The sequence below is a fragment of the Megalobrama amblycephala genome, linkage group LG24 (genome assembly GCF_018812025.1).
Source record: "Megalobrama amblycephala isolate DHTTF-2021 linkage group LG24, ASM1881202v1, whole genome shotgun sequence".
Lineage (NCBI taxonomy): Eukaryota > Metazoa > Chordata > Actinopteri > Cypriniformes > Xenocyprididae > Megalobrama > Megalobrama amblycephala.
The window spans coordinates 31,461,061-31,475,014 of NC_063067.1; the positions used below are offsets into that span (position 1 = coordinate 31,461,061).

General features: G+C 36.9%; 1 protein-coding gene across 1 annotated transcript in view; it reads right to left on the bottom strand.

Moving 5' to 3' along the window:
- The window catches only part of plxnb1a (plexin b1a), a 107,569-nt gene that overhangs the window by 23,335 nt on the left and 70,280 nt on the right, over positions 1-13,954 (bottom strand). Inside the window, 9 exon segments of the mRNA XM_048177758.1 lie at positions 499-665; positions 2,795-2,888; positions 3,002-3,124; positions 3,341-3,439; positions 3,441-3,476; positions 6,090-6,770; positions 8,219-8,327; positions 10,125-10,233; positions 12,322-12,478. Of these exon segments, the coding sequence (XP_048033715.1) occupies positions 499-665; positions 2,795-2,888; positions 3,002-3,124; positions 3,341-3,439; positions 3,441-3,476; positions 6,090-6,770; positions 8,219-8,327; positions 10,125-10,233; positions 12,322-12,478 (1,575 nt within the window).

Sequence of the window (13,954 nt, forward strand, 5' to 3'; positions counted from 1 at the left end):
TTAATCAATTTAATGCATCCTTGCTAAATAAAAAAGCATTAATTGCTTTCAAAAGAAATATTAAAATAGGTCCTAGCAATCACCTACAGAGCCCTAGCTACCAAACAGGACACCTTAGCAACCTTATTGCAATACCACTGGCAACCAACCACAACACCCTAGCAACATTACTCACATTTTCTTCAGTAAAATCATAAGTCACTGCACGCAAATGTCATCTAGTTCATCATATCAGATGAAATATCATGATCTGTTATGCCCTGATTTATGAATCTAGTTATTATGGTACACACGGGTCAGCACGGAAAGGCCGGCCCCTCAGGGTGAGAAACCGTACCATATCCACATTTAAAGGACAAGGGTCACTCCTCCATGGACAATAATGTATATTTAAAGAAAGGTGGTTTGAAATTGTTTTACAATGCCGTTTAGCCAAGTACCACTTTAACTCAAAGTGAATGTCTCACAAAGAGCAGAAGGAAAGGCGGCGTCCCTCACCGTATGTATGTGAGGTGCAGGGCAGGTCTGCTGGACGCGGTCGGTGCAGGAGCTCTTGTAGACGCAGCTGGAGCGAGACCCCTCGCACCAAACACACCCGTACTGCTGATCGGCCGTGTGACAGCGGCTGCAGTCGGAGCGGCCCACGGAGCAGTTATACAGCCGCACTGCAAAGACAAAAACACACGTCGGACAAAGGTCTCGTACTCACTGCAGGTACAGTCGGCTTTTAGTGCGTAATCCTGTTCTGTGCACAGTTCAGTCATTTACAGAAGAATGTTATAGAGTGCCGAAGAAACAAATGAAATTAACAGTGCTTTACTTTTTCTTTCATGTTACATCTATTAAAAAGAAGCATTCAATAAAGAAATAACAGGAATTGAATCAAATGTAAAAATAATAACTGAATAGTCTTTAGTGTATTAATTAAAAACTAGATGAGTAAAGCTTGTGAACAAACTTTGATGTTGGCTTGACAAAGCCTTGTTTGAAATAATTAAAAAGCAAGTTACTAACATGAATTAGCATGTTTCTAACATGATTTTAACATGTTACCATTATTTATCATGTTTCTGCATTTTGCAAGTATGTTTTAACACATTGATAACATGATTTAACATGTTTAGCATGTTAAAACATGCTAGCAACATTTTTTTAACATGTTGCAATCACATTGTTAGCATGAATTAACATGTTGCTAGCGTGATTTAACACGTTACCATGTTTTAGCATTTTTGCAAACATGATTAGCATGTTGTTAACATGTTATAACATGTTACTAGCATCAACACATTGCTAGCATGACTTTAACATGTTGTTAGCATTATTTAACATGTTTCTTCTAACATGATTCTAGCATTAATTAACATTTTGCTAATATGATTTAACACATTGATAGCATGATTTAACACGTTAACATGGTTAGCAGTTTGCTATCATGAATTACCCTGTTAGTAACATTATTTAACACGTTTGCTAACATGGTTAGAAATGTTAACAAAATTTTAAATATGTTGCTATCACATTGCTAACATGAAATAACATGTTGCTAACATGATTTAAGACATTACCATGTTTTAGCATTTTTGATTAGCATGTTGTTAACATGTTTTAACGTTACTAGCATCAACACAATGCTAGCATGATTTCGCATTTTGTTAGCATGATTAGCATTTTGTTAGCATTAATGTTGTTAGCATTATGCTAGAATGAATTAGCATGTTGTTAGCATGGTTTAACATGCTACTATGATTAACGTAATGCTACCATGTTGGTAGCATAATTTACACACAATGTTAACATGTTTTAGCCCTTTACTATCATGTTTTAACATGTTGCTAACCTGTTGCTGACAATAACACATTGCTATCATGTTTTACCATGTTACTAACATGATTGAACACATTTTAACATTATTTACCATGTTGATAACATGATTTAACATGTTTGCTAGCATGTTTTAACATTTTGTTAACATTTCTAACATGTTTTAACATATTGCTAGCATGATTAGCATGTTGGTAGCATCATTAACACTACCATGCTTTAACATGTTGCTAATCTGATTTAACACATTGCTAGCATTGAATTAGCATAATGCAAACATTGTTTAATATGTAACTATGATTAACGTCATGCCATCATGTTGGTAGCATAATTTACACACAATGTTAACATGTTTAAACACTTATGATCATGTTTTAAAATGTCGTTAACCTGTTGCTGACATTAACACATTGCTAACATGAATTAGCATGTTGATAGCATGGTTTAACATGTTAACATGATTAACATAAAGCTACCATGTTGGTAGCATAATTTACACACGTTAACGTTCTAACATGTTGCTATCAAGTTTTACCATGTTATTAGCATGATTTAGCACGTTGCTAGCATGAATTAGCATGTTGCTAGCATGGTTTAACATGTTAGCATGATTAGCATCATGCTACCATATTGGTAACATACTTTACACACGTTAACATTTTTTATTTTATTATTTATGCAAAATCGTTCAACATCAGCATCGTGACACAAAGTAAAAACGCTTATATTCCACAGCTCTAGCAGACACCAAACACACGAGATGCCAGGATGTTGCTATAGTTACTACAGTGTCAATCACCACAGATTCAGTAGCATGCCGTGTTCCGTACACACATGCATCAATAATTTAGGACACTCACTCCTGTATTTAAACGCGGTTGTCACTCCTGAAACTTCACCGTGTGTTTGTGTCCAAACAGAGAGCAGCACATTCAAAACAGCCGGCCTACACAAACAATGGGTAACGTACCATGCAGGTCCTCTGGGTAATCCATCTGGAACGAGTCCCTCCTCCTGACCGAGATCATGCTGCTGTATTCCTCCACGGCAGCAGAGTAGGAGTACTTTAAAACCAAAATGCAATCACAATCATTTTAAATACTATAACAAAGCTTTACAAGCATGTAACAGTTATTGATGACCACTTTATATAATAAAGCCGCATTGGGGTTGTGACCTGGTGCAGCTGACATGTAATGAAGAACAGAGATGGCTGAGTGTCGTCCACTTCCACAAAAGCGTCCACCACCACCGACCGGCCCTCAATCACCAACACACACTGGTAATCAAGATCTTTATCCTTAAAAAAAAACAAAAAAAAACAGATATATTCATGGTCAGGTTTCAGATTTACACGCCCCTAAACATCCTGTAAAGAAATGGCAGTTGGTTGTTTTGCATCAGGCAGTCCTTTGCTGTCTAAGTGAGCATAACCAGACATTATGATCATAGTCATAGTCTCAGTCTGACTGCGCTAGACTATCAAGCTCCAACAAGCCTCAAGAAGTTGCATCACCTGATAGAGGTGTAAGTTGCGTCCCACCAGAGTGATCTTCCTCTCAACATTGACAGGTAGAAGAGAGCTGCCCTGGATGCTCTCCACACACGGACAGGCCGTGAGAACCTCGGCTCATCAGCACACTCTCTTCTTCCTGATCGCAGACAGATGGACAATACACTTGATTACACACACAACACTGCTTTTAAAGGAGCAGGCATGGAATATATTAGCTTCTGCTATATTTAGCAGCACACATGATAAACTGAATAACAGCACAACAAAAGTGAGTGTGTTAGACAGATTAGACAAAAAACAAAATGGACAAAAAAAGAAAAGACAAATGGGGAACAGCCACCAGACCCAAATTAAACAATTAAAGAAATGTTCTGGGTTCACTCATTGTTCATTCAAATATTCATTCATTTTTCCCATAGGGATAATTCTTTGTTAAAGTTATTATTCATGAACCAACTACCAGCTACAAGGTGAATAATATTACAAAGTTTGATTTGACACAAAAAGGTATTGAAAAATTGGAGAAAGTCAAAGGTCAAACAGTGTACTTAATGTTGTTTAATGGGGAAGAGAACTACAATTCCATGAAGGAATGCACACAATTATAAACAAAATAAAAACAATGGATAAATTTAAAACCATTTATTTAAATATGTTGATTATATTTAGTGCTGTCAAATTATAAATCGCAATTAATTGCATCCAAAATAAAAGTTTGTTTACATAGTGTATATATATATATTAAAATAAATATACATGTTAATATTTCTTAAATAAATACATGAGTGTGTATTTATATATACACATGGTACACAGTACACACACACACACACACACACACACACACACACACACACACACACACACACACACACACACACACACACACACACACACACACACATATATATTTATTTATTTAATTTGGATGCGATTAATTGTTTGACAGCACACATATATACAGTCAAACCAAAATGTATTCAGACACCTTGAACATTTCATTCATTAATACAGCTTATTCACTATAGTTTAAAAAAAAAGGTAATAAAATATGACAAGATCTCAGAGTTAAACTGTGTCAGAAAACATTCATCTTAATTATGTCAGATAACACTTAAGCAAAACATGGTCAGGTCAAAGTGTCTGAATAATTTTTGGTTCCAAATTTGTATCAATTTTACTAGTAGTGCACTGTATGAAGAATTTTTGGGTATAATCTATGGTATAATCAAAGACTAAGGGACTTTGGTATAATGTCAGAGTTTATTTTGCTATCCTCACTTACATAAATTAACTATAGTGTCCTGCACTCACTAGTAAAAAAAAATAATATATATATATATATAATATATATATATATATATATATATATATATATATATATATATATATATATATATATATAATAATATTATATAGTTTAGACACACACACCCACACCAGTTCTTTCTAGTTCTCAAATCTGATTGGCTGAGAGGTCTTTCCAGCCATGTGGTATTCTACCAGTATTGCCACGAGACCCGTTTCACCATTTGAATCACTCCGCTGTCAGCATGCTCACAGCGAGTGTCATGGCGGATGAGCAAACACACCATATTTTTTATAGATATTAATGTTATTTTATAATGGAATGTAGTTTTAAGAGTTTTTTTTAGGCGAGAATATAGATGTTTAGACCTAATGCAATTTATGTCAACATAGCGCCTGTTTGACAATTTGTGTAGACGCTTTCAAAGATGTGAGCTCCAGGCCGTCGGCGGCCATTCAGCGCTCATGTACCCGCAGAGAACAGCTTCATCTCAGCCAGTGCTTAGGGAATTTGCCGCTGGCTCTTATGTAGATAGTGTTTAAACACGAGTTATAATTTGTTTTTGCTATATAAAACAGGCAATCTTTGGTCTTATTAATCTATTACTTGTTCCAGAGCTAATAGACTTGGCTTAAGGGCTATATTAAGTTTCATAACTAATTAAATCCTGCACTAACTAGAGCGCTGCTTTTGTCCATTTGACTGAACTGTTTGCTTGTGTTTATTTCCTATTTTACTTCTTATACTGTTATAATGGCTATTTTTGGTAAATTAATTATTATTGTTCAATAAATAATATTTTATATAAATAACATGGCATATTTTTTGGTATTGAGAAAGAGTCAGTTAGTGATTTCGATTTCAGTGAAAGTTACATTAATACGCCAACTATGATGATGCAGTCAGTCGCAAAGATTTTTATATTGAAATGAACTGAAACGAGGAAATAAGGACGTTGTTTTTACTTTAAACCTTACGAGACGCAACTGACAAATGCATTGACTAGTGCCGTCATGGGAATGTCTTAATACACAGACATTTCACAAAATATATTTTTCCATATTTAGCAAAATAACAAAAAGTCAAGCAGGTTTGGGATGACATGAGGGAGAGGAAATTATCATAAAATGTTCATTTTTTTTAGTGAACTATCCATTTAAACTGTGTAAACTAGATTTTTGCTTGGTTTTTCTTTGATGGATGAGTCAAAATGAATTTCTGTGCAAATCATCATGAACCCAGAACATTCCTTTAAATGTTGAGACATTAAATGCCTTTAATATATAATTATGGTTAAATTAATAATAGAGCAGAACTGCTTTCATCTATTTAATTATACATCCCATCATTCACGCATATAATTCACGCTTTAGGTATGTTCAACCTCCAGCTTCTGCAGCGCAACATGCGAGCAGAGTTCGCCCGAGGAACCACACTCACCAGGAGGAAAAGGTCATCCGAGTCGGACTGGTAGTCAGTGTCTGGAGCGAGGGCGAAATCGGATGAATCAGGCCCTGCCTCACCGTCGCCAGAGGGGGCGCTGGCTGACGACACAGGGATGCCCGTGTCTATAAGGGCATCTATATCCATCTCCGCCTGCGAGAGGGTGACCACTTCAGAGGAAGATGAGGGCAGCACTTCACTCAACGGCCCCATTGTCACCACTTCCCCGGCTCTCAACGCGGGCAGCGTCACTTCAGCGGCCTCTTCACGCGATGACTGTCCCACGAGTTCTTCATATGATTGCGGGGTTGGGGTCGACAGCAAACCTACCTGGATGCGCTCATCCACCCAAGAGCCATTTTGCGAGAGGGTCGTGGCCTCTGTGAGCGTATCGGTTGACTCCGTAGTGGCGCTGGATGGGCGCATGGAGGATGTTGTGGCGTGGTTGGGGGTAGTGGGTGCATCGGTGAGTGGGGTTGTGGTTTCCAGAGGTGTGGTGGGGGCGGCAGTGGGCTCTGGAGTAGTGGGAGGGGTCACTGAAGGGGTAGTCATGACAATGGCTTCGGTTGTTATGGGAACCTCAGTGGTCGAGAGGGTTGTTGTCGTGGGTGTCGAGGTGGTATACGTGTACGCGTCAAAGTCTTTTATTGTTTGAGGAGCAGATGTGGGGAGCGTGAACTTTAGACGAACACAGGACAACAGAGAAAATGAGGGGAAAAATTAAATAAATGGCAACTGAAATAAACTCGAAACAATAAACAATGATGCTGAATTAAACTAATCAAATCATAAAACACACAAGCAAGTGTTACATATATGAACCAAAAGTGGTTATTCAAAGCAAAAGGAACTGAAAACACATACAGTGGCATCCGAAAGTCTGAGACCATATTGAAAATAGGCAATTTAAGTAAATCTAGAAATACAAGTTTTAGCAAATGAATGACAAATTGAATAAGAAATATTTAACATTTTTGCACTTTTCAATTATGTAAATTTTAACAAAATGGGGCCAAATCTAATACTTGCATGCATTTTTCACTTAAACTTTTCACATACATTGTTATGCTGATTAAATAATTTATTAAAAAGTATAAAACTGTTAGTTCCAGTCTTTGATTCTGATTGGTCAATAGCTGTTTTATCAAAGTCCCTTTAAGACAAATCACTTCACTCTGCGGCCATCTGCGGCTTAAAAAACACCAATGAAATTTGACAACAACAGTATCTTAATAAAGCTTGTTTCTTATGTTCAAATAGTGTTTACATGAGCTTGTTTTCATGCTAGACCAGCCAATGCGCATGTGCAGTCATGAGAACGCTGCCTGTTTCTATAGCAACCGGAGTCAGGGACTATACTTTCCAGCGGAAGGAGGGATTTTAGTGTTTTTACTTCATGAAAGTTGCATCAATATATACATATATTTGCTTTGATATTTGTATATATGGAATAACTGTTTTATAAAAAGCAATAAGCCCCGTAAAGCTGTAGTTTACAGTGAATTTATTATAAATTCACTGTAAACAGCTTCTTGGGGCTTATTGCTTTAAAATACACTACAGTTCAAAAGTTTGGGGGCAGTAAGAGTTTTTTTTTAAAAAGAAATTGATACTTTTATTGAGCAAAGATGTCTTAAATTGATAAAAGTGACAGTAAAAACGTATATAAATGTTACAAAAGTTTTCTATTTCAATAAAAGCTTTTCTTTTAATCTTTATATTCACCAGCTGTTTTCAACATCGATAATAATAAGTGTTTCTTGAGCATCAAACCATCATATTAGAATGATTTCTGAAGGATCATGTGACACTGAAGACTGGAGTAATGATGCTGAAAATTCAGCCTTTGATCACAGGAATAAATTATATTTTAAAATATATTAAAATGGAAAACAGTTATTCTAAATTGTAACAATATTTCAATATATTACAATTGTACCAACTCCAAACTTTTGAATGGGGTTATACACATTTGCTAAAAATAATATTTGATCAAATATATGAACATTACTTTCAATTAGAAATATGCAACATATGCACTGTTGGTCTTAGACTTTTGGACTCCACTTTAATTGCACAACATATCAAACTCACTGACACGACTTCACGTATTAACAAAAACTTACATGCTGGTTGTAGATGATCACACCGCGGTCACATGTGGACCGGTGAGTGCACACATGCTGGTGGATGCACCAGTTACATTTCCAACGGCTGTTCACACAACCAGCACACCTAAAAATACAGCAAGATACAACATAATGGGCCAAAAGTTAGAAGACTGCATATATTAAACCCATCGACACCCCTCTGAGCATTAAGATGAAGATAGCAAAGCTGCCCTGCATCCAAAATAGCTGAGCTCTAGAATTACACACGACTCCCCTAAACTCATCAAACAACACAGAGCCGAGTTCACAGCTTTCCCACGTCGCAAATCAAAACAGCATCAGGGAGAGCCGTCCCATCAGCGGCTGTCTGCAGGGGTGCATGGGTAAGGGAGGATGGTCAGGGCAGAGGATATGGCAGGGCTGTGGAATGGTGGAATGTGGGAAACAGCTGTTAAATCATCAGGGACGTGTTACTGAGGTCCGGAGGGAGAGACAGCTGCCCTGCCCCTCTCACGCCTCGGGGACATTCTTCAACACATGACAGCCGCTTACCAATGGATGTTTTAATGTTGCTTTTGGATGATGATGATGATGATGGCATGACACTAAATGGTTAAAACCTTTCTGTATAAATGTATTTATACTATGGTACAATCTAGCCCACTAAAGTATGATAAAAATACAGTTTCCAATGCTTCAAAATGAATGTTAATGGAGTCCAAAACAACACCGGACCCCACTATGGAAGCTTGTTTCCAACACGGAATTAAAAAACTAAATATAAAAAGGTAATCGTGACTTTTCACCTCACAATTCTGATTTTATTTCTCAGAATTGCGAGTTATAAAGTCCAAATTGTGAGATATGAAGTCAGAATTCTGAGAAATAAAGTTGCAATTCTGACTATTGCGAGTTTACACCTCATAATAGAGCGCAAAAGTCAGGTTCTGGAAGTAAAAACGCCATTTTCACCATAGGAAAACAGATTTTTAACGATAACTTATAAACCTTTAAAGACATGCCTACTGTGAGCTGAGGTTGTTTGCTTCTGTTGAAGCCATAAGCCCGCATTATTTTTAAAATAATAGGGTTGAACAGCGGAATTCGTGATGAAAAACTACATTACCCATGATGCAGTACAGAAAATTCCACCAATCAGAGTCAAAAAAAGCAAAACACACCAAAATAGCTCTTTAGCTCCGCCCACTCACATGAAGCACTGCAAATGTATATATATATGCATGTTTTGCAATAAACTTAAAATATTTTGTTTTTATTTATATAATCCACATTTTTTAATTAGCAGTTTTTATTTCTTCATTGTTTATGCTGTTTGCAATGCTTCATGGGAATGATCTCTCACTAAAGCCGTTAAGCACACACTACACAGTCTTGTACCTTTATATTTTTGTCAGATTTTCAAAAACTTTTTTGCTTCAAATCAAAGTTTGTATAATGTTATGATTCACCTCTTAGCTGGTTGGCTTGGTTCATGGTTTATAATTCTTTAATGAAGACTTTTTTAAAATCCCTATGGGAAAAATGAATGGAAAAAAATACTTCCGGAACCAAAACCACAGAAAAAGTGGGTGGGCACTTTATAACTTTATTCTAACTTTTTTCTCATAATTGCAAGAGAAAAAACAAAAAACAAAAAACTTTATAACTCACAGTCACAATTAAGTTTTTTATTATTATATTTTTATTCGGTGCCGGAAACAAGCTTCAATACCCCACTGACTTTCACTGGACAAAAAAAAAAGTTCAAGTACTATAGGTTTGGAATGACATGAGGGTAAGTAAATGATGACTAAATTGTCTCTCTCTTTAAGAATGATAAAAAAACCACAACATTGTACTGTATTTTTGTGCTTGCTTTACTGGTGTGGAATTAAACCACAGGAGAGCTGATGTGACTTACGGCCTGCTGCCAGAGAGCTGCTGCACCACAGAGCAGTCGTAGAAGGTGAAGCCTGCTGCCGCTACGGTGACAGTCCGGAAGCGCAGGGACAGTGTGACGGACACGGAATCTGTTATACAGGATAAACATGGGAGAAGTCTGGGTCAAATGGCTAAACTGATATTATAGCACTAGAACAAAAACAAAGCAAGCATGAAATCAAAATGGACAATTCATATTTTTTTAAGGATTATAAATTATTTTCCGTGCCCATCATTATTTTTTAAATTCTTGTAACCTTTAATGCAGCAACATCTCTTCTCTGATAAAGTGTTTACTGCCGTGAGGGCGGGACACGCCCTCACGGCAGTAACTTTCGTTTGGACTTTCGTTTGGCATGAAACTTTCGTTTCATGCCGACTTTATCACCCACAGCTTATTTCACCATTCATTTAACATTTCAGTGGAACGCTTCCACAAACCAACAGAGGAAGTCAGTGAAACCAGAACATGAGCGTTTCAGAAGTCCAGTGGATCATAGTGTGATGTACACTACTGTTCAAAAGGATGGAGCTGGTAAGATTTTTTAAAATGCTTTTTAAAGTTGTCTCTTAAGCTCCCCAAGTTGGTTTTTATTTTTTTTTTATCAAAAATGCAGTAAAAACAGTAATACTGTAGAAAGTTATATAATAGAAAGTTAAAAAGAACAGCACTTATTTGAAATATAAATCTTAACATAACATAATATTATTAATGTCTTTACTGTCACTTTTGACCAATTTAATGATTCCTTATTGAATAAAAGTATTAATTTCTTAAAAAAATATCTTACTAACCCCAAACTTTTGAACGGTAGGGTAAGTCACTCTTAAAGGGTTAGTTCACCCAAAAATGAAAATTCTGTCATTAATGACTCGCTCTCATGTCGTTCCAAACCCGTAAGACCTCCGTTCATCTTCGGAACACAGTTTAAGATATTTTAGATTTAGTCAAGAGCTTTCTGTCCCTCCATTGAAAATGTCTGTACGGCATACTGTCCATGTCCAGAAAGGTAATAAAAACATCATCAAAGTAGTGCATGTGACATCAGTGGGTTAGTTAGAATTTGTTGAAGCATCGAAAATACATTTTGGTCCAAAAATAACAAAAACTACGACTTTATTCAGCATTGTCTTCTCTTCCGGAATCCTTTCCATTGAATTGATTCCATTGAATTGATTCCACTTGATTCCACAATTGAATGCACTTTTACATCGTTGTTTTTGGCGATTAGGACATCCGCGACATGCACACTTACGCACCATTTTAAAAAATAAAGCAATACCAAAATACAAACAATGTAGAATAGCTTGAATACAGCGTGCGTCTCCCTCAGACTGTAAACGAAGCTCTGGTGCACCGGATAACACGTCAGCAGCGTCACTGCGGAGTCGTGAACCACACTCCGGAGTAGAAGGGGGCAGTAATGCACCAATAAGCTGGATGCCAACCACCGTAAAACAGGAAAGAAGAAGAAGAAGCGGAGTCGTGAACACGGATTGACAACAGACCCAGAAGAGAATACAATGCTGAATAAAGTCGTAGTTTTTGTTATTTTTGGACCAAAATGTATTTTCGATGCTTCAAAATGTCGCGGATGTCCTAATCGCCAAAAACAACCACGGCGACGTAAAAGTGCATTACCAACACCAACAGATGAAAGGATTCAATGGAATCAGTTCAATGGAATCAGTTCAATGGAAAGGATTCCGGAAGAGAAGACAATGCTGAAGAAAGTCGTAGTTTTTGTTATTTTTGGACCAAAATGTATTTTCAATACTTCAAAAAAAACTAACTAACCCTCTGATGTCACATGGACTACTTTGATGATGTTTTTGTTACCTTTCTGGACATGGACAGTGCACCGTACATACATTTTCAATGGAGGGACTATATATATAAAATATCTTAAACTGTGTTCCGAAGATGAACGAAGGTCTTACGGATTTGGAACGACATGAGGGTGAGTCATTAATGACATAATTTTCATTTTTGGGTGAACTAACCCTTTAAGTTTGAGAAAATGTCACACTGACATCTGGATTGAAATTATATTAAATTGATTGGTACTTGAAAGTCAATCATAGAAAAACAAAGATTTCCGCACAAACAGGTTTCTAAACCAGTTTTCATAGGGACTGAAGGAAGCCAAACATCATTTGCATGTGGGTTGTCTTACCCTCTCCCTGTTGTACAGGTGGAAGTCTGTGGGCCTCAGGAGTGGCACAGGTGACCGTGGTGCCCTGGACTGAAGCAGCCGTTTCAGCCTCTTCAAAGAAACACGAGTACATGTCTCCCTCTAACAGACTGGGCAAACCCAGGACATCCACAGCGATCTAAAAAAAGAAACATTAGTCAGGGTTGTAGTCTCAAAATCATTGTCCAGTAATTCATCGGAAAAGCATACCCTAAGGAATAGTTAAAGGATTAGTTCACTTTCAAATAAAATTTTCCTGATAATTTACTCACCCCCATGTCATCCAAGATGTTCATGTCTTTCTTTCTTCAGTCGAAAAGAAATGAAGGTTTTTGATGAAAACATTCCAGGATTTTTCTCCATATAGTGGACTTCAATGGGCACCAAATGGTTGAAGGTCAAAATTACAGTTTCAGTGCAGCTTCAAAGGGCTTTAAACGATATCAGACGAGGAATAAGAGTCTTATCTAGAGAAACCATCGCTCATTTTCGGAAAAAAATGTAAATGTATATGCTTTAGATAAACAAATGATCGCCTTCCATGTGCTTCCGCCAAAACCACACTTTCGTATTCTTCAAAAAGCTTACGCTGTGTGTCCTACGCCTTACCTATTCGGAAAAAATGGAACTAGTGCTGTGTTTGTTCCGTAAGTAGAATAGGGAAGGCATAGGACACACAGTGTCAAGTTATGTAGGGATTCTTCTCTGCCTCAACGTCTACCCAAACTTGACAAAAGCCCTATTCGGACAGGATTAGTTTTACATGGGGAGGTGGGGTGAAGTAATCATTACCAGAGCTTCTCAGTGATTTTAGTCACGTCCGAATGTGCCATCTCGGTAATCATCACGGACAATGTCAGTAAAGATTACGGCGACTTTTACCTTCTGTAAAAAGGTCTGGGAAAATTACCTCAGGTAATACTAATCCCTTTAGAATAGACCCGCTGTAAATATGTACGGTAAAATTCCGTCATTTCCCATTTAAAAGTAGTTTTCTGCGCATTTTTCAAGCATGGAAGCACTTGAAGAAGCATTCGTTTGTGTTGTAGGTGGTGGGACAAATCTGTGGCAAACCTCAAGTATTTTCCACATACCATTCAGAGCAAAAAGAAGATCGAAGCACTTGTCAGAGGGACAAAACTAATTTTATCTTTAGCTAAGTGCCTATTCTATCTTGTATGTATCTTGTCCCGTGCGAATTGGCCAATTAATATTACAAACGTCCTGAGGTAAAATTGCATTACTCCACCTCCTCGTGTAAAACTAATCCCATCCGAATAGGGCTATAGGCTTCAATCAACTCTTGAGTGCGCAATGGAATAACTCAAAACATGCTTTATCATCGAAGCAATTTATTTTCAGTTTATTTTACATATTTTGTTATGTTTTTAATTTTCAATTTATTTCTCATTTGCTTTTCTTCACAGGTTAATTCAGATGCTCAGTCAGATGCTTAACTTAATAACCTACACATAGAAATATACAAATATATAAGTTACTACACACAGCACTGAGATCAGATAAAGATGTTTAACTCATTTAGACTACAAACAATGTTAGAGTTCTTATAAATCACATAAAGTACAGTACATAGCAGTTCAACAGCAACACTAGT